Genomic DNA, 22,047 nt, shown 5'->3' on the forward strand with positions numbered 1-22,047 from the left:
AATAAGATAAAAGATTATATCAGATAAATACATAAATCTTTCACTGTCAGATATGTATACTCTTGTAGGACAAGTACAAAGATGGTAGAACACATGGATGTACCTCCCTAGTCTACTTTTGAAGAAGAACACAGAAGCCCTCAATGTAAAAGTCTTCTGCTCTGTTCAGCAGATTTTTATATAGATTTTGTGCTCAGAAGAAATATTCTGAAGGTTTATACATATTTTATTAGTTTAGTTATATTTTGATTAACTATTCTTTTCTTACTTAGAAAAGGATTTAAAAAAAAAAAAGTTTCAACTGAACATTATGAACTAAGGCTAAACCTGACAGTTGTTTCAGTAGAAGCTATTTTTATTCCTATCATGGTAATGTCTTGGCAGTTGTGTTTATTATGTCCCCTCCCTACCAAAAACAAAACAAAACAAAAAAAACGGGGCCTGTCAGCTTCAGTTGTTTTTAAGACTGTGATACAAATTGCTGCAATGAAATTATTCAAGTTAAAAAATAACTGGAAAAATAAAATCAGCTATGCCACTCCTAGGTCAACACAAACGTGTAAATATGCATTGATGGACCAAATTAGAGAGCTTACTTGACTGGAAATAATTAAAATTTAATAATCTGGCTTTCTTAATAAAGAAAGGTAGTGCTTACTCTAGAAAATTAAACTATCGAGATTATACTGAGGGGAGCAATAATACATGTGAAAGTTCTCTCTCCTAGCTGACTTCACCCATTTTGAAATTACATTCACCGTCTGATGGCAGGAGGATTTATTACACTGTAAAATGGCAAACCAAAGATAGCAAATTTCATCCCTGCCTCTATACATTATAAAAATTGGTGGAAATGATTAATTTGCTATAGTCAAAGAGGCTTAGAATGTTTGAAGGAGTGTGTTTTATGAGGAAAAAACATATATGTAATAGCTGTGTGTAATAGTTTACAAATATAATTACTTAAGAATTACTAATGAGAAAAATAAATACAAGGTGGTAGATAATGTAAGAAATTACTATAGAATTTTTTGGCATTAAATTTCAAAATAGAGAACTGTGAAGGCAAAAAAAACTAGAGACTGAAAATGCTGTTCCAGCTTTGTCACTCCAGGGACAGACAGAATAGACTACCTCCAAAAGGCTGCTTCTTGTAGGTGAGAAAAAGAAATAGCTTTTAACGGTTTTCACAGAACCTCTTTTTTGAATTGTCAGTTGTATGGCTCCTGTTCCTTCTTTTGTTGCTATTCTTGTAATTATGAGTCCACCATATGTACTAAGTGTGACCTATAGCTTACAGAAAAATATCCAGAGAAAAGATTATTACGAGCAACTTTTTCATTTTTCACCCTTGGGAAGCTAGGATGAGTAGCTTTTCTCCCTCACCACCTACTCTTCTGTGATTCAGAGGATTGATTATAGAGAAGCTATGTTCTTTTCATACTACTCTCCAAATACACACAAAGCATTCTGCAGTAGTTTAGTAAAAAGCAGGATCTTTCACGTGAACTTACATTTAAGTTCCTTCTTCTATTTTGCTGTAATGAGTTCTACCAGCAACTAAGAACAATTAAAAAGGCAATCCACTACAAGCAAGTATTATTTTATAGATCCTATCTTAATAAAGAGATCTGAATTTTTGAAGCTAATAGAAGCTATAAATATTTTTTCATTATATGGGACAAAAAAAAAAAAAAAGTAAAGCAAACTTGTCTGTCATCTCTCCTCTCGTCCCATCTCCATTAGTGCCAGTTTGTATATCTCCATAGGGAAGGAAGAATGGGGTAACCATATTTTGTACTCTTCTAGCCTCCTGGCTTGGGTAGCTTCCTGAACCACATATGGTGCCTATGAGTATTTGTAGTACCACCAATAACTGCAGAAATGTCTATCAAATTGTACAGAATGAATTGAAAGAATTATTACGATAAAAGCAATAATTATCATTCATTGTTAAAATATTCTGCAGTTGTATTAGCTTTTATTTCTTTGAACTTTTTTATGATATCATAATCACCTTTCTGGGAGGTTAGTCTTGAGGATTCACTCTTTAATTAATCCATAACTGTCTAGCAGAAATCATGTCTTATTTGAAGTATGCCTTGTATTATAAAGTCAAATACACCGACCTGTATTTACATCTGTCAGAAACACTGTTAGACTGAGCAGTGAACACTGTACCAAAACAATTCAAAATTGGCTTACTGAAGTTTTCTGCAGCATGGGAAATCTTCACCAGTTGTGTCTCTTGTAAAGTCAGCCTGATAGTATCGAAAAATTTCTTACAAGCTTTAGAAGCTCTAGAAAATTAATGCTGTTTTGAACAAGTCATTCTTTCAGTTTCTTCCTCCCTTCCTCTCTAAATTCAGGACTTCTTTCTTCATACTGGAATATCTATCCAGTAAAAACTAATGTGACCATGAGCTTATCCTATGAGAACAGTCATATTTCATGTAGGTATGCGATAGTATTAGCGTAGCAGAATCCAGAATCAGTTTGTGACATTCAAAGTATTCTATAGTAAATACCATGACAAAATAGCATCGGTGGCTAAAGTTATAAATGAAAGTTTGATTATAAAAATGTCTCTGAGACTATATAGAGATGATTTGCTGAAATGGTACTGTTTTATAAATAGAACCAATTTTGATAAGATTTAATTTTTATTTGCTTTTTACCCTAATCAAAAAAATATGGGACAATATTAAATTAGCTTCTGAATTAGGTCTTTAATTCTGCAAAAATAATTCAGAAGATAAAACAGATAACTCTTTGGATCAATTGATGATATAATCAAGTTCAAGACTCATTTTAAGGCTGTTTGTGCAGACTATTTGTCATTAAATGTGGATATGATGAGCGAGAGTGAGCTTTCTGAGAAACAATTATAAATCAGTCTATTCAAGGAAACTGAGAATTTAGATAATTATTCTGTGGATATATTTCTGTGTCTCTGATTTAGAAAAATTTAGCCTTGCTTTTGCTGTGGACATTCATTCAGTGAAAGACACTCCTTGATACAATGCAGCAGAAGTAAGCTTCTTGGCATGAATGTATAATTTGGAAATGAGCAGTGGTATGTAAACTTAGAAGAAAACTGCAGTGATTATTATGAATAAGTTAATTGCAAGTCACAAAGTGACTAATTTTTAAAGTATTTGCTGCCTCTCTTAATATCTGAGACTGCGGGTATCATAGAGCATAGCATTTGCACTGCTGCTCTGCAGCAGTATGATCAGCCCTTGAAGCAATGGTAATTCTGTATCAGCTCTCAGAGCTTCTCCCTTTAAGTATTTTATTTTTACACTGAATGCATTTTATGATGTGGACATCTGTTTGCTAGAAATTTAATTAGTACCACTGTTCTATTTCATCCAATCCAGATCTCTTAATCTAAGAATTAAAGGCCCGCTTTTACAAGTAAACCAGAGACCATACCAACGTCACTCCCTTAAATCATTTTTCTGTACTTTTTACTAAGACAGATTTTTTTAAGGATTTTTATGGAATAAATATCAGTCTGGTTCCACTCATTCTTTCTGGTCTTGACCGGACGTAAGAGTTTATACACAGTTGACAACTGAATTAGATAAATCGTATGTATTCCTACCATCCTCTTGTTTGTGGGCAGCAGAGCACAGGAACAGAACTGGGATCTTTCTGTTTGACATCCCTCAATAGTGCAGATCTGAATGGTGCAGCTTGACTGCAAAACTATTTTACTAGTCAACAAGAACTGTACCCCACCCACATTTCTCACTAGCAGATGGTGAGGTTTGCCTTTAGAACATGGTGAGGAATTTCACTACTTTATCTCATAAAAGTAAATAAATAATATTCAAAATTTCTGTTTAAAATTCTAAAGTATTGAATTCATTAACTATGAAAGCATAGAATCATATACATTTAGGATTTTAGATCCTCTGTATAACTTTTGTGGTCACTTTATGTAAGTTTTACTTCAGTCATTTGCATTATTTCTTAGGCATGAGACAGCATATACATTAAGTTGCTGGCCATCTTCATGTGCTAAATATTAGTCTTTTGTTCTAGAAGAAATGACCAGGTAGTATTCCTCTGGATGTCCTCCTTTTGTTTAAAAATAAAATAAAATAAAATAAAAAAGATAGGTATTTTGAATGGGAAATCTTTCAGCATGAACAAACAGACCAAATGTTTTCAATAATTTCAATCAATTATGTGTTCTTGTGGAACCATGTTAAAACTACAACCATCATAAACCTATCGGCACTGTATTTTTTTCTGTAATTTCCAAATCATGGAGGCAACAAATATGCTTTTGCTAGCCACCACCCCAATGGTGGTGTATACTCTGACAGTCAAACTAGGTTCTGCCTCGTACATGAATACAAGATTCTGCTGGGCAGATCATGGTTGCTTTGTATGTCTCTATTGCCTTTTGTCTTCAACATATTCTTTTGGTGACTGCTATGCAAAACTATACTATCACCATCTGTATGTTAAATTGCCACATTGATCCTTATTCTAATAGACATTTAATGTATAAAAATGAAAGTTCTTCAAGGCCCTCTGAAGAAATGGTATCACAGTGAGGAGTAATGACAGTCCAACTCTAGAGAATGTGTTATGTTTTAACATTATGTTCAATACCCTTTATTCATCTCCATGGTTTTACAATAGCAGCAGCAAAATTAAAGGGAAGTACCTAATGACTTTCACATAGGAATCTTTATCTTGCTTGATGAATTTCATCAAAAATGTCTGATCTGTCAGACTACCTGTCAGTTCCCCGCAGTGACCTCCATTCTGAATTTATGTTCTATTAAGATCATTTAATATCATTTCCACATAATAATTTATCTAAGGAATGTCATTCTAATTTGTTTTAAAATTTATTTTTTGCATTTGTTTTGTATAAACTGGCAGCACACCTTCTAGCACCATATCCAGACTGCATCAGTAACTGAATTTGCACAGTGCCTCTTAACTCCAATTATAATTTTGTGCTTCCACTTAAAGAATTCAACTAGTAAAGGAAATGCAACCTTTTGAAACTAGCTGCATATGCTCTGGAAATATATTGCAGTGACTAGTGATTTTTTATTTTTATTTTTATGTTTTAATTGAGGCTAATGCTAGGTGAAAACTATTAATTAAATACTTGTGGTTTGCACTGCTTTTCACATAGCCCTGAAGTTGTAAAGAGTGAGCCATATGGAGAGAAAGCTGATGTCTGGGCTGCAGGATGTATCCTTTATCAGATGGCAACTCTGAACCCACCGTTTTACAGCACCAATATGCTCTCCTTGGCAACTAAGGTATTCAGATTTGCCAGATCAACCCACCCATTATTTCTACATGTGATCACAAGGTCCATGAAAATTCATGTTTAAGGCTGTAGAAACACAAGATGCTCTCTGCTCTGATGTGTGAATGAGCAGGAGCATTCTTCACAGTATGAGTTACTGTTTTTCCATTCTACTTGCAAAAATTGCTTGTAAATATAAGTATATTGTTACTTCTCAGACTGATGTATTTTTATTGTTGCATTATGTGATAGGATCTTTAGATATAAACATTCTTATTACTATAATACTGCATTTTCTATAGGGTTGTGTATTACCCTATAGAATTGTGTGGACGTTTGGATATGATTAAAAATAAAAATAAATCATTATTTTTTGTAACTGTTTCCCTTATTCAGATATTGCAGCCCCCTGAACTATAGTGGTTATGTACATTAATGTGGAAACCTGATTAGAAGTGATATTTTGCATTACAAGATGTGTTCTAAGTTATTTTGCAAGTTAAAGCTGATGATGTAATGCCTGCCCATCAGATTGTTTCAAGAAGTATTTATTGTATGAGATTTCTAAATAAAACATTGAACTTCTTTTTGATTAACTATAGATATTTTATTTTACAGATAGTAGGGGCTGTGTATGAACCTGTGCCGGACGGACTGTACTCTGAAAAAGTGTCATTTACCATTAAGAGGTAAATCTTCTTTTGCTCTTGCTGGAAATGTTTTATATATTTCCAATGGTGACTATGTGACACTGACTTTTGCTGACTTCAGCAACTGCTAGTATTTGTCTCTGAATATGAAATGTCTGCTGATTTAAAGGTATATGCTAGTAACATATTCAGCATAGGTGAATCTAACAACTGCATGACAGTGTAAGTCAGTGCATTTCAGAGAATCACAGAGTGGCTTGGGTTGGAACAGACCTTAAAATCATTCATTTCCAACCCCCCTGCCATGGACAGGGCTGACACCTACTGAAACAGGCTGCCCAGGACCCCATGCATCCTGGCCTTGAACACCTTCAGGTATGGGACATCCACAGCCTCTTGGACAGCCTGTGCTAGGGCCTCACCAACCTGTGAGTGAAGACTTTCTTCCTACCATCTAACCTAAATCTCCCCTATTTTATTTTAAAGTTTAGTCCCCGTTGTCCTATCATGGTCTGCCTGTGTGAAAAGTAGGTCTCCCTCCTGTTTATAAACTCCCTTCAAGTACTGTCTGATCACCTTCATGGCCTTCCTCTGGACTAGCTCCAGCAGCTCCACATCTTTCTTGTCTTGGGTCCCCAGACCTGGACACAGTACTCCAGATGGGGCTTTACAAGGACAGAGTAGAGGGGGACAATCAGCTCCCTTGCCTTGCTGGCCACCCTTCTATTGAGGGATCTCAGGATACTGCTGGCCTTCTGAGCTGCAGGTGCACACTGTTTGACTTGTTTAATTTCATTCAGTTCACATGGGCTCACTTTTCAAGCCTATTAGGGTCCCTCTGGATGGCATCCTTTCCTTTTTTTTTTTTTTTTTTTTTAATATTAAGAGCACCATTCACCTTAGCGTTGCCAGCAAACTTGCTGAGACTGCGCTCAATCCCACCATCCAGTCATTGACAAAGATGCTGAAGAGCACTGGTCTCAGTATGGGCCCCTGGGGGACCACATTTAGCAGACTGGACTCAGTGCTGAAGTTTAATACTGCCAGTGCTCTAGTTAATCCACTGTACATCAGATTATTTTTATTCCATAGAATTACAGTATTTTAAGTAATGTTCAAGTACAGTTGTAGATCACTGTATGATCACATTCATAGTTTTGTGACTGATACATTTCCTGCTACCTTCTAATCCTGTTAATGAAGAGAGAACACAGTGGAGGAAAAGAAGAACCTGTATTTGTTCCACTCACTCATCATGTATTTCGTTTAGCTACGATTACATGTTCCTGGTGTTAATGTAATGTGTGAGGCACATTGTGTGAGTACAGAAAGTGAGCTGGTGAACTAAGAGATTTAGCTCCCTTCATTGCCCATTGTAGAAAAACTCCAAAAATAGTTTTAATAGCTTTCTTTTTCAGTCAGATGTTGAATTCCACTTCTCAAAAGCACTTTATAGTGCAAGGAATGTAACGTTTTTGTATTATATTTTCTACACAAAAAGGTTTCTATTATTTAAGGACTCTGAGGATGAAGAACAACAAAGAGGACTGGAACTAGTAGAATGGAACTAAGATTTAAGAGGTCATGAAATGTTTTGAATATTTACAAGTATTTGTAGTTGGAATAACTGGATTTACTAATTAATTGCTCACCATTTAAGAATAAAGTAGTATTCCCAAATGTTTCCAGAAAATACCTTCAAGTCAAGATACATACCAGTTTTGATACGTCTTACACTGTCATAAATTTTTATCACATCTTTATGAATGACTTAGATGTATGTGAGAATCTGGTCCCTCTATCTCCTCTTTTTCATTCTTGGAAATGAAAAGAAACTCTATAGTGGAAATTTTTAAAGTTTTTTTTGAAGGTCAGCTATTGATTTACTCTTTATAATTATAGATACGGTACCTGTATTAAATAGGTCTACTCTAAGTCCCATATAATTATGAGATTGGCTGATATATTAATTATTTACTAAGATTAGCTGGTTTAAATAGATGATTAAATAGGTATCTGCATGTAAAATTAACATTATTTTTCTCCTGTAATGTAAACATTTTCCAGCTTTTTTTAAAAGCAGTGGGAAGCATGAAAAGTTTTTTTAAAAAAATTGTTTATTCTCTTACCATGGATTAATCCTTAAATGAGATACTATGCTTAACTTTTAGTTTATTTGTGTGAGATATTTAGATAGAATAGAGAACACGAGAGAAATTCAGTAATGGGGAATTCTTACTGATAATACAGATGAGAAAACGTTGTCAGAAATGAAGAAGTTAATTTCTGAGTAACTCTAACATAATCCCTGTGAAAGATAAAAGGAATACATTTTTTAAAAAAGGTTATTTATAAGGATTTGAAAACACTGAAAACTTCATTTTATAACTGAAAAATTGCATTCAGTATTGTCATTATTCAATATTATGGTCATTATTAAGATCCAATTTTATTGGATTAAGCTACTTTAAAAGAGTTCTTTTTTTAGAAATAATATTTTAGAAATAATAAAATCATTCTGTGATACTTTCTTTAAGAAGGAGTGTTGGGTCAATGTATGCTAACTGGTAAATATTAATCTGCATGCAAATAATAGAAAATCATCAGATCACCGGATTTATTAGATTTAAAACAGTTTATAGTACATGAAGAAGTGTGTCTATCAGCTTTCATGCCTTCTAAGTACAAAATATTCTGGGAATTTAAAAACTGACCTATTATGGTTACTAAAGAGCTATCTGGAGTTCCTGAAACATAAAGCATAGAACTGTAAATTAATTTAGGTTGAAAGGGACCCCAAGAAGTCATTTATTCAATTGTCTTAAAGTGGAGACTTTAGATATAGTAAGTCAATGTTTTGCATGTCTTGAAAGATGGAGATCCTACAACTTTCCTAGATCCTCTTCCAGTTCTTTTTCACCTTTTAGATTAGAAGTAGTAATACATCCTTATATCTAGTTGGACTTTCCTGTTTTGCAGATTGTGTATATTACCTCTTTCCCTATCACCTTTCAGAATTCATTTATTTAGTTTCCATAGTATCCCATTAAATAAATAGCAGTCAGCTCTGTGTATCTTGCTCAGGTCCCACTGATCAAGGTTTATTATCTCTCTCTGTATTAACTGCTCCCAGCAATTTAGTTTTCATAAGCTTTTTGAGAATTCATTCAGTTGTCTAGGTTATTAATAAAGATGTTAAATAGTACCCAGTCCCTGAAGAATGCTACTTTCAGCCATCATCTGGACTTTGCACTTCTGATAACACCTCTTTGAACCGATAATTTCAGGCAGTTATTTACCTAACCTATAATCCTGTGGATACTGTGGAATATCATGTCAAAGGCCCTGCTGCAGTAAAGGTATTCACAGCATATACTGCTCTCCCATTGTCTACAGAGCAGCTATCTCATCATAGAGAGCAGTCACACTAGTCAGATATGACTGGAATGCAATAAATCCATTCCAGCTGTTCCCAGTCACATACTTGTCTTTTGTGTTGTAGATATAGCAAGTATTTAAAATAATATTTGTCTGTTCCTCTAATTCTTACCCGTAAGCTCTTGACTATATCAAGCCAGCTGTTGGCTGGCAGGCTGCTTCCTCCCTGACTCGACATTTTCTCCCCTATTGAAAGAATTGAGGAGATCACCACTTCAGCTCCCTGTCCTTCTCTCTTCCATCCCAGTGCTCTGAAGTCACATTTGGTATTTTCAGAATTAGCCCTAGGGATAAATTGGTGTGTGTATGGATGAGCAGAAAGGGGGGTAATGACCCAAGGGTCAGATCAGTCTTGGTAGTCTTTCCACTGTGGCCTTTGGTGCGTCAACACCAAAGCTGCTCAGTGTCAGACTGTCCCCCATAGCGTTGTGCAGAGCTTCTGGGCCCCTATGTGCACCTGCTGTGCTATCTGTTGTGACAACTTCTGCATCTCTGTTATCTTGCTGTATTTGTTGCAATCTCAAATGGGAAAATACTGCTTGATAAATTTCTCACTATGAAGACTTTTGAAATAACATTTTTATAACCTAGCAGATGTTCTCTCTTCAGTCTTTTTGTGTAAAATTATTTATGCCTTTCTGAAGTGCATCCATTTTTAATTTTTGAGAGTGTAAGAAATGAAAATTGTTCCCTTGCTAAATTTCTGTTTTGTCCCAAGTGCAGGCTGCCATGGTTTGATAATTACCAATGGAGGAGAGCAGTGGTAGCAAAGTTTTTAGAAGGAAGTAATTAGCTTTCATGAGAGAATGTTTCTTTTTATAGGTGCTTGACCCCTGATGCAGAGACACGTCCAGACATAGTGGAGGTCAGCTCGCTGCTGTCTGATGTGATGATGAAATATTTGGATGTTTTATCTACCTCCCATCTCATGTTGGAGAAGAAACTGGATCGGGAGAGAAGACGAACCCAGAGGTACTTCACAGAAGCTAGCCGAAATGCAGCAGCCTGTCAACATCAGCTTTCTATTTTACCACAAGTAAGTATGTGCATTAAGCTTTATTTTTGCTTATCACTGTTTGTCATTTCTGAGAAAATAAGGTAAAAAAAAAAAAAAAAAAAAAAAAAAAAGGAGGCAGAAAAAATCAAACTGAAAAGACCAATTCTCTTAAAACATTTTCCATGCAGGATTTTTAATTTATTTTCAACTAGATATTCATTCACTGTTTTTTTTTTTGTGGGCATCCTCAGACAGTAAAAATAACAGTACCTTAGAAAGCACTTTCATTTCAATTGGAAAATAAAAATTGAATTGGAAATTATTATGGAGGTGCTTCCAGTTTTGATAGAATCTGACAATATTTAATTACTAATAAATAGTTACTAATATTTAATTACTAATAAATAATTGCACTTGTGAATAAGATTCCACTACAATGGAACACTGATAATTTTGGGTATGATTCTCAAACAATGGAATCTAGAAAATGGAAAATACACACATAATTTTAAATTACAGATTTAAAGAGCATTGATGCTGGTATTTGTTAATAATTTCTTACTGTCTGATACGCTTCCGTGAATATACCTCTTAAAGTTCTTTTATTTGAAAGAACAGGCTGTTCATGAAGGAAATCAGTATTTTACACGATGAACCAAACTTCTATGTAATCCTCGAGAATTTACTTAAAAAATACAAGCACAATTTATTTGTGTAGTAAAACCTCACTGTGATAATTATTGTTAAGAGCAGTTATAAAGTAAAATTAGAATTTACACCACTGCTCTTGTCTGTCCAACTACTGTATCACTGTTAGAAATACTGACTTCTTTGATCATGGGTCAGTACTTTGCATTGAAGAACCTCTGTGTAGTAAAAAGTTTTTCAGGAACACCTTTGTCCCAAACTCATGGATTTTTTTGAATATGTTTTCTTCATGTGTCTGATTGAGATTGTAGAAATAGTAATTAAAAGTACAAAATTTTTATTTTTATTATACCTTGTTTTCAATAAAATGTTGCCAATGGCTTTTAGAGAAGAGTGCTTATCCAGATACTTGTATGATATGATATGACTAATAACTTTACATATATAAAATATATGCTTTTTATAAATACACAACAAAATAAATGAAAAAAAGATACACCTATGTACAAAAAGAGAAGTCCCTCTGTATTCTAGGGTAAAATGGCTAGTCTTCTTAAGGCAGGAATGCATTAATTTTATTTCCACTCCAGTGGATACTTTATTTTGTATAATAAATGAAACAGATACAACAGGAGAATCTGAGAAAGATCCAGAACTCCATGGAAACTGGGAGAATATGGCTCACTAATGATAAGTAGAAGACCTGGCTGTAAGTTCTTGTTTTAAATAAGATGGAATATACCAGGATGGGATTTTTCCAAATATCTTAGGGCTGTTACAGGGCTTAGAATTAGAAGGAACCAAGTTGTTTCCTTGCTTTCAGCACTGAAGGGATACTTTATGAAGTTGGAGGATTTCTAATAAAAAGAATAATTATTTCTGAAAATTTTTACTTATGAAAAAGGACAATATCCTGACTTCATATATTAGGAAGAATTTCAAGCAGCTGATCCTTAAATAAAAACTGTGAGGTATGGACAGCCTAATTAATCTTAGTCAAGGCTCCAGCAAGTCTATAGCTGGGTAATTTGTCATTTTTCCAGGGTGTCAGAGAATTCGGTGTTTCTGCCATGTAGTTCAATGCTTTGTTGAAGCCAGCTGCCTTATACTTTGTTTTCTCTCTACTAAAATGTACTTTTTGCCTCCTTTTTCATCCCAGTTGTATTATGAGGTGAATGTTTCTGAAATAAAGAGCATGCTCTGTGTCCTTGCTTATGGAATATACACCATATATATTTTAAAGCCAGTGCAGAATCTCTTTCATACATAGCTTAAGTCCAGTATAGAAACTGATCAATAGGCAGTGTGACAGACTGATCAGCAGATGATGCTGAAGAAACATAGATACCTCACCTGACAAGTATGGCATAAAATCCATCCTTGAAAATAATCCTAAAAATAAACAATAATTATCAGCTTTCACTTATATATTTTTATTTTTCATTGTCTTCCATAGGCATTGTTGTTTATGTGAATGGGTGCAGTTGTAAGGATAAAGAGTGTTTAATATAATTAGTGTTTTCTGTTCTGAAAGGTGGAAATTTGCTGACATAACACAGGGTACGGAGGACCTAATACAGTAGTTGTAATAGTAGTAATTGTCTCTTGGATAGTACCTTTCATTTCAAGGTCGTCAATATTATATTTTTGTACCCTGGGTAGGAAAATGTGGAGAGGAAAAAGGTAGTTTGTGCAAGGTGGTCAAATAGACTAGTGGTAAAGTTGAGCTTTCTGACATCCAAGCCAAATCTAAACCCCAATAACTAATAATAAAAGTATATTTTTTATATTTTCTTTTGAAGACAAAGAAGAGTAACAAAATATGATTTTGATAGCATTTTTTGAGAATAAAAACCCAGTAAATTTTGTGATAGGAACTTGTAAGCTATAATATATATAAGAAAATAAATACCACTTATTCCTTCTGCTACTCTCAGCAGCCAGGTAGTCTATCAAGTCTGCCCATTTTTAACATATTTTTAGGGAGTAGCTTCCTTTTCTCCATTTCTGTAGTTCTGGTTTGTGCATCTGGCATACAAGGTCTGTCACATTTTTTCTCTATAGCAGGATTTTGTAATATTTCTTTGTTTGGGAAGTAAAGCTGACTTCTACTTGTATTAGTAATGTCACTTGAATAGAGTTTTTATTTTACAATCCATAGATACAAATTCATATAATGCAGATAAGTTCTGCATTATGCACCAATGGGATACTAACAGTGAATAAGTATGTACAATTTTGGGGTTTTGAACATAGTGCAATCTATGTACATCCATATCCAGTGCAGGGAATCACTCATTAACTGTGTTTGATCTAAGCTGGTCCATTTGGATTACCATTAGTTGTGTGCTTTGTCCTAAGGTTCAAATGCATAAGAATGCTCATTAGCAACATAAAAGTTTGCTATATTAATTTTCCTGGTTTCACACTTTAACTGATAGGTCTTCCCTAATCCAGTGTGCTAGACAGCATGGCATAGAGACCTAAGATGAGTAATCTTACCTCTAGATAGAATTTTTGTCTTCAGGTAAGCACCAGTCCTTTCAGACCTAGATTTGCAGATATCATGGTTTTATATTTCTGGTAGACTAAGATGTCACTGCCTGGAAACATACTTTGATTATTCTACTTGCAGCAGCTTGATTCCAGGCTATACTAAGAAACCTGACCTATTCTCTTGCAAGAAACTGTTTGTCTGTTTATTGTCTGGAAATAATGGAAGAAGCAATACAGCAAGACAACATTTAAATCAAAGAGCTGATAATGGCTGAGGCAGTTTTCTGTCATTCATGGCATGAGTAATCTACCTTCATAATCCAAATGTGGATAATTAGAATATTGTATTATGTCTTTTCAAGACTGGTTTAGAAACACAAAGAACATATCTAAAGTCTACAAATAAGTTGAGACTTCTTTGTATTTCACTTATATCAGAAAGACCACAATGAAAATAACTGTGATGTATTTTGTATGAATACCTCTAAATGCAGAACATGTTACTGCTCCCATTTTTCTATATCCATAGGAATCAATTCTCTTTATCCCAATCTGTTTCTTCACTCACAGTGATGTGTGGCCAAAGAGGAAGAGTTAAGACTCATAGTTTACAAATACATACATTTGTAACCACTCTGCAGCTACTAGCAACTCTCGTGATAAGAAAAACAGTAATCAATCTATCCAACTTTAAAAACAAGAGGACAGGCTCACAGCTATTTGAAAGGCAAAGAAGATCAAAATGATTCAGCCGTTTTCGTCTAGTCATTTTCCTCCACAGCCAAGTTCAGTTCTACACTGCTGGCAGTTTGACCCTGCTAATAATAATGTTGGTAGTTTCTAAGCATCACCACCTGCATTACAAAGTAGTACTTAATTAGCAGTTCAGTTTGAATTAATCTATTTTTCTTGTCAGTGTAGATACAGAAAGAAAAAAATGGACCTATGTTCATTTTAGTCTCCTTTTTCTCTGGATGTATATTTTATTTGTTCAGTCAATCAATGCGTCCTGAAACGAGGTTGTAGCGAGGTGGAGATTGGCCTCTTATCCTGCAAAACTGGAGATAGGATGAGAGGGAATGGCCTCAAGATGCACCGAAGGAGATTCAGGTTGGATTTTAGGAAAATTTTTTACTCCAAAAGACTGATCAGGTGCTGGAACAGACTGCCCAGGGAGGTGATTGAGTCACTGTCCCTGGGGGTGTTCAAGAAACTTTTAGATGTTATACTAAGGGACATCATTTAGTGGAGAAGCTTTGGTGGTGGGTGGATGGTTGGACTGGATGATCTTGGAGGTCTTTTCCAACTTTGGTGTTCCTATGAAAACGCATACTTTTTATTTTAATTTTTCTTAAAACAACTGTGCATGAACATAGCGACTGTTTTTGTATTGGTTGAAGCAAAGAGAGGGATTGACTTTAAATCACCTAGAATGTTACATGTTATTGATGTTGCAGCAATATGGCCCAATCATGGGTGAAGTCACAGGGATGTCATGGAAGCTTAGCAATCTACAAGTCTTTTTTTCATCCACCTTTCACTCCATTGGTTTTGTTCTGACAGCTTTCTGTTTTGGAATTTATGTAGTAGGTATTGGAAGTAGGAATAGTTATTGCTTTTCAGGACAATCCCGTTAAGGATGAACATATTATATGTTTAATTCAGCTTCAATGTATATGCCAAAGTACTTCAATAGAATCATGGAATTTGAGACAAGTCTGCAAGCCTTAGAGCTACCTGTCACTCTTGACAGGTGTTTCACCCTTCAGTAATAAACATGTTTAGTGATAGAAAATCTCTGTCATGCCAAGGAGACTATCCTGGGTTAGGGAACAGTTTGGAAACAGAATGAATGAATAGTAACTGCCTTTACTGTCAGTGATTGTATATCCCTCTCAATCTTTTATGCCATCCAAAGATAATGTGTGGAAAACTATGAACTGTCCTGAAGTAATTGGAAATCCTGGGCATGTCCATAGCACATCTACATTGTGCTATATGTTGTATCTGCAGTTTGTCTCTCTTTTTTTTTTTTTCTTCAAGAAAGTGTTAGTCTCACATAGTATGCTTGACACTTGCTATCTTTGTCTTGTTTCCGGGAGATATTAGATGGACATGTGCATATATGGGATGTATGATCCTGAAATTTCCAGATCCACTCTTAACTGTCATACAGTTGTTCTGAGAGCAGTAAGTTCAGCAAGTCCACAGAAAATTAGATTTACAGAGCACTTTCAAATCTATTACATAGTGTGTGCTCACTTCTCTTTGCAGGATTTCAGATGGTTAAGTCCTTCCTTTGTGTTGGGTGATCTTAAAATCTAACTTAAATTGCACTTGTTACAGCTTAAACTGCATACTTTCTCTCAACAGTGGAAATATGTCTCCTCTGTCATTTCTTTTCTTTGGGCTAAATAATCAAATTCCATCAGTCTGACTTTCTAATTTGTGTCTTCTAAGACCTTTGATTATCCTCATGTCTCTCCTTTGATATCTCTCAATGTTTTTTTTTTTTTTTTAAGTTTAGTCAAAACTGAACTCAGTTACTCCTACTGAGAACCTTATTGATACTGAGTAGAAAGATTATATGGTTCTTAGAGATTATTCTCCTCTTCACGTATCACAGTGGGATCGTTTTTCATAACAGCATGGTATGGCTGATTTATGCTTTATATCTTATCCATCAAAATCCCCATATCTTTTCATGTAGAGATGCTGTCTGGATGGTACTTTTCCAAGCCTGTGCACAGCTGTTTCTCGCTGTATAGATCTTTGCATTTTTCATCTTTAAAATTAGTTTTTTTTTCCCCCAATTTCTCCCTTATGTCAAATTTGTCTTCAAAATCTGTTCACTTGCTCTGATGCAACTTTGTATATGGTATGTATGCTGTAATATGACATTATATGCTTGTATGCACATTTAATCACCATTCCATCTAGATTGTCATTGGAATTCAGTGTCTGTGCTCAACAGTTTTGGACCTAGGTCAAAAGAGATCCTGAAAATTTTTGCTGACTACACATTTTCAGTTTAATAAACACTTGAAGTACTTAACAAGTTCAGTACAACTTTTCTGTTATATATATGTTTATGAGCTCTGGCTTGGATGCAGATAAGAAACAATGGTTTTTAGGATGTGCCTTCTGCAGTGTTCCAGTAAGGTAGAAATTCTTCATTGGACTGACTGGGGAAGAAAATTGCCTGACAGTCCAAATTGCTATTGACACACCTAGTAAGAACAGACTTATTTAGAAATGTATTATATGCTTCTTTTAGTATTGCCTGCACAAAGTGTGATAAACTGATAAATTATGCAAATCTATCAGGTTAAACAAATGACTATCTTTAATATTAAGGTAATTTCAGGATATAGAATAATAGAATCACAGAATGGCCTGGTTTGAAAAAAACCTCAAAGATCATCTAGTTTCAACTCCCCTGCCATGGATTCATGCCTGATAGATTTGCATAATTTATCTCTTGTTCTTTATCACACATTGTGCTGGTAATACTAAAAGAAATATGATTTACTGATACACAGCAGCAATAATATGAGAAGACTTGAAATGATATAAAGAGAGATCATAAAAGCAATCTGCTTTCAAAATTTGTTGCATTTAAATAGGAGAAATAACAAGGATCAACTATCTCTATTCTTTTCAGAAAAGCTGTAAACAAAGAAGCAGCAGAAATAGAATTTTATATTCATTAAAGAACCCTTTGCTACAGATGAGACTTAATACTTAAATGTGACAGGCAGAGCAGCTCTGAAAGTAATGCCTCCTGTTTTATTATGTTGGCCCATGATATCAGAGGCACGTGTTGGTGTACAGCAGTAGAGGTTGAGGCTTCCCACCAATATTCTGTAACATTTGTTGCCGTGTGACAGATGGCAGCAGGGGGGCAGTTTGACAAACTGGTGTCTGACATGGAAGTGCAGATGAAACAGAAGGGTAGAATTGAATTTCTCCATGCAGAAACAATTGCTCCCACTGACATCCACTGATGCTTGCTGAATGTTTCTGGAGACCAAACAGTGGATGTGAGAGCAGTGAGATGATGGGTGATGCATTTCAATAATGACAGTGACATTGACATTCACCTCCACTGGTGCAGGTTTTCATGAGCACAGCATGCAGGATCTTGCTCAGTGCTGGTCAAAATGCACAGCTAATGGTAGTGACTGTGTTAAAAATAGTATTTTGTAGCTGAGAATTTGCTCTATCAAATAATGTTGTACATCTTCTTGTGGTTTCCATGGAAATCAATAGTAGACATTATTTTGGAGTGACCTACACGTATTCCATATTTTGATCTTCTTAGCTGTGCTTTGGTAATGCCAATCAGCCTTTGGTCATTTCAGCCTTGTGGAATCTCTCTGTCGTGACATCATATCCCATCACATCAAGTTCACTTCATATTTTATTACCAGCTTGACTGTTGCGCAGGTTTTGTGTTGTCCAGAACTCAGCTGCTTCTTATTATTTAAGATAAGATAAAGCTAATTTCCCATAGGTTGTATATGAGATCTTACTATCTTTATCTTATATGTTTTGCAATGTTCAGAATTTCTGTGTGTCCTGGCATTTGTTTCAATTTTTAATTTTTCGTCATTAGGAACAGAGCTGCCTTTTATGTGAAGGCTCAAAATAATTTGTTTAGATTAAGAGTTTGAAAGGTTTGCTCCAAATTTAAGCTTAGTGACTGAACATGACACCATCTAAGTAGGAACTAAAAGTGAATTCCTATGTGTGTAGATACACTCATGACTCTTCCATTTGCAGGTTTTCTGGTGGGTGCTATATAAGAACAGTGTCTAACATTTCCTTTTTGCTCTTTGCTGTCAGAACCATTATGACAAGTTGAGACTTCAAGGAAGCACCACTGGAACAGCGAGTTGCAAAAGTGATTTTTCAGAAAACCTTGGCATCCTGGCAGGGAATTGTCATTCTACATGTAGAAAAGATGAAAAGAGAACATATGAAGAAATCCTGACAGAGGACAACAGCTGTTTAGAGAACTCTGAGAAAGGTAGCTGTTAGCAAAAAAAAAAAGCATCAGAAATATCATTATGCTGCTCAGAAGTGGATTAAAAACACTTTGCTTTGATTTTTATTTGCAGATTTGTTCTCAGAATTAGATGATGAGCTCGATGTATTGGACAACTCAAGTAGTTCCAGTTCAAGTCATTTGAAAGAGTCTGCTTTTGGTAAGGAACTTTAAGAATGAGAGGGTCCAATGCTTTCTAATAGCAAAATAGTCACTTATTCTAAAATGTTAGGTTATTTTATGATTCATTGCAAGGTCACCATCTGTTATGGGTCCTAAGTAAAAGAAAACTAAAACAATTATACCTATACAGCATGCATTTCCAATATAATTCATTTTACATCAGATTTTCTTTATGTAGCTCATACCTGTATTTTCAAATAATGGCTATGAAACCTGGAATATTATTGAACAACTTGACAATGAATTTGTTTTTAGGTTTGAAGCATAAAATAATTGGAGTGGATAAGAAACAAGATGGACAGTGTGAAAACTTTTGTCTCAGTAACAATAATTCTATGCATATGAAGAAATGGGGTGCCCAGTAATGTAAAAAAAAAAAAAAAAAAAAAAAAAAAAGTTGATAGAGGCAAGATTTAGCTGTTCATTGAATACTATTGCAGGAATGCTTAATGTTTAGATTTGAATTAAGAAGGAGTTATGTGACAAAACACGGCATTCATTCTGCCTTTAATTTATTTAGGATAAAAAGTTAGGAGTCAGCTATGTCAAGTGTTAAGTAATAGATTTTGGACTATACTCAAAATATGAAAAAAAAAAAAAAGTGACATCAGTAGTTACTGTTGGCTGTCTGCTAAAATATGATCTAATTATTAAATCCATGATCTGATTTTTAAATGAGGTAGGATTCTGATTATGTTAGTGGAAATTAAAGAACATTTTATACTAGAAAAACAATGATATTAGAACTAAATATAATCAAAGAATTCCATTAATGCCATGAAGTCCTGACAGGAAATCTGTGGATCCTTTAAAATGTCCTCTTATGTGTGAAGGGATTAACAAATTTAACTGGTACACTATTCCAGGCTTCAAAACCATAAAATAACTTAATCTGATTGTAGTGCCATTTACTAGCTGGATCTCTTTCAGATTTTGACCCAGGTACTGAAGAAATACGACTGCTATGAATCCAACTGTGTAGCTATTACTGCAGGGCATATGAGTGAATTCTACTTAAAATCCATTAGCATCATTTTATAATTTTAACCAGATAGCCTAACATTCTACAAACTGCATGGCTACTCAGCCCAGAGTTAATTACCAAATTTTTCTTGGTGAATTTTTTTGTTGCTCTACTGTGCTAAGACTGTAACAGCATAAGATTATCAGATAGCGAGAGGCATAGTGTGACACTGAGAGAAGGTTGCACAGATGGAATCTGCAGGAACAGCAGCCTACAGCTGAATTGTTCTGGTTTTGCATTTATTTGGAAGAATAACACATTGCGTGATGCCTACTGAATTCTTTGTGGGCTAGCTCATAATTGTACAGAGATACTGGAAATCTCTATGTAGTTTATAACTTGCCACACCCTAAGTTTTAGCAATAATGATTTCCTTGTTGTTCATTTTTCTCTGTTAAGATCTGGACACTAAAAGATTGTCAGATGTTTGTCGTGTTTTCTTGCCAGATTTCCTCTGATCTAATGAAAGATTTTGAATGAAAAGATGTAAGCAGCTCCTCTTATTCCTATTAACTGAAGTCAGCATTTCTAGTTGTTGCATGTTTTCTTCCAAGCATATACAATTTAACTGGTGTATAGATAGTTCAGGATTGCTTTTTCAAAAAAAGAATTGTAATGCAGTCATACTATCTTAGATCACCTGTAGTTCTGTTTAATATAATGAATTTAGCAGTATGGATCAATTGTAATAAATGCTGGCAAATTTTTCTTCTTTTCATGGAAAAAGAAAAGATAACATTAACAAAATTATTATAGATTCCAGTACAGCTTGGGTTATGCTCCATTGATTGCTAGTAGTTGGCTAACAATGTATTAATTATCAGACATAGTTTTGTCAGTTATATCAACATTATAGGGGAGAATGTGACCAACTTTATCTAACTAACTCAGAAAGTGCTAACAGGAAAATATGAGTTTAAATTACAGGTGTATTGATTGTGATCATAATCAGTAAATGTTGAAAAATATCCCTCTAGTTCAGAACGAGGTGCTATTTTAAAAAAGATGTGCTATGCTGTTTTGTTCAGTGGTACAGAAGCGAATATGGAGATCGTTTACTTTTTTTATAGTCCAAAAATTGTAACTGTTTTTTAATAACTTAATACCCTCTGCTTTTTAATTTTGCTTTTGGAAAAAAGACTTTTTTTCTTAGTTTAGAAAACATAGTTCCACAAGATCGTTTTCTTTAGCAATTCCTAAAATTGTCAGATGCAGTCTGTATAGAATCTGAATAACATATTAATGCTCTTGACATGATTAATTCTACAGAAGCAGATTATGTACACTTCAGCTGCATAGAGGCAGTAGTGGAAGAGGTATTTCTTCCCCCTCCCTGAAATCCCTATAATTTGAAAAGATAAAGGAACAGAGGATAAAGACATTAAGTCAAAAAGCAATAGTGATGGTAGCAGCTCATTCTTTGTGTAAATTTTTCTTATTTTAAAATTAAGAAGTTTCCCAACTGCATCTTAACTTAGCCATAATTCTTTTTCTTTATTTGCTTTTATTTACAGTGTAATTGTACTTCGATTCTACTGGTAAAAGCAACCAGCAAGAAAATATGTGATATATTTTAATGAAAAGTAGTTCACTAAAGCTAGAATGTCAGTTGAGTTAGAGAGAATTTAAGTGTTTATTTCTGGGAAGACCCTTTGGAAAAAAAAATTTTCTTTCCTTGAATCATGTTCACTTGCACTGCAGTGAGGACAGTGTAAATAATTCTTCTGAAAGGCACAGGAAGACTAGTTGTCTGCAAAATATGCTATTAAAAAATCCTACTTCCCAAGTTTGTGTATATGCCAGTCCTCAGACCTTCCTCAGAATAAAAAGATAAGCATACAACAGATCAACTTGAGAATTGCTCAGTTCCTAGCTTTTCATGAGGCTCAGAAAACACACAGTCCTGTCATTGTTCAGTATCTTGCTCAAGAGTGTTTCTGTTACCTCGTATTGTTTGTGTGTCTAGTATTTGGAGGAATGCTTCATCTTAACTGGCTTGTGACCAGTAATCAAAGAAGTTGAGATTCACGACTCCTTTTTCCTGACAAAATTTCTGTACTCAAATAGTATTCAGAATTCTTATGCAAGAGACCACAGATCTGCCACAATATTCTAGTGGAGTAGCTTTCTAAGACTCTCCTTTGGATTTCTTTGAGTATTCTGAAAAACAATTTATTTATACAGTACTAGAACTTGAGACTTGTGCAGATAATGCTCAAAGCAATCAAAAGAATGCAGTTCAGTGATTGGAGACTTCCAAGACTAGGATAC

The 22,047-nt window shown here is 34.6% G+C and overlaps 1 protein-coding gene across 12 annotated transcripts in view; it reads left to right on the plus strand.

The window, feature by feature from the left end:
- Positions 1–22,047, plus strand: part of NEK10 (NIMA related kinase 10) — an 88,769-nt gene that overhangs the window by 39,849 nt on the left and 26,873 nt on the right. For all 12 annotated transcript variants that reach the window (XR_016467717.1, XM_090142533.1, XM_090142537.1 and 9 more), the window contains exons 24-28: positions 5,171–5,300; positions 5,909–5,979; positions 10,201–10,414; positions 18,368–18,551; positions 18,643–18,729. Coding sequence is in view for 11 of the 12 variants with exons in the window: in XM_090142533.1 (XP_089998659.1) it covers positions 5,171–5,300; positions 5,909–5,979; positions 10,201–10,414; positions 18,368–18,551; positions 18,643–18,729 (686 nt within the window). In the remaining variant the exon portion in view is untranslated. The remainder of the gene's footprint in view (positions 1–5,170; positions 5,301–5,908; positions 5,980–10,200; positions 10,415–18,367; positions 18,552–18,642; positions 18,730–22,047) is intronic.

This window comes from Phasianus colchicus, chromosome 6 (assembly GCF_987193195.1).
Source record: "Phasianus colchicus chromosome 6, bPhaCol1.hap1.1, whole genome shotgun sequence".
NCBI lineage: Eukaryota > Metazoa > Chordata > Aves > Galliformes > Phasianidae > Phasianus > Phasianus colchicus.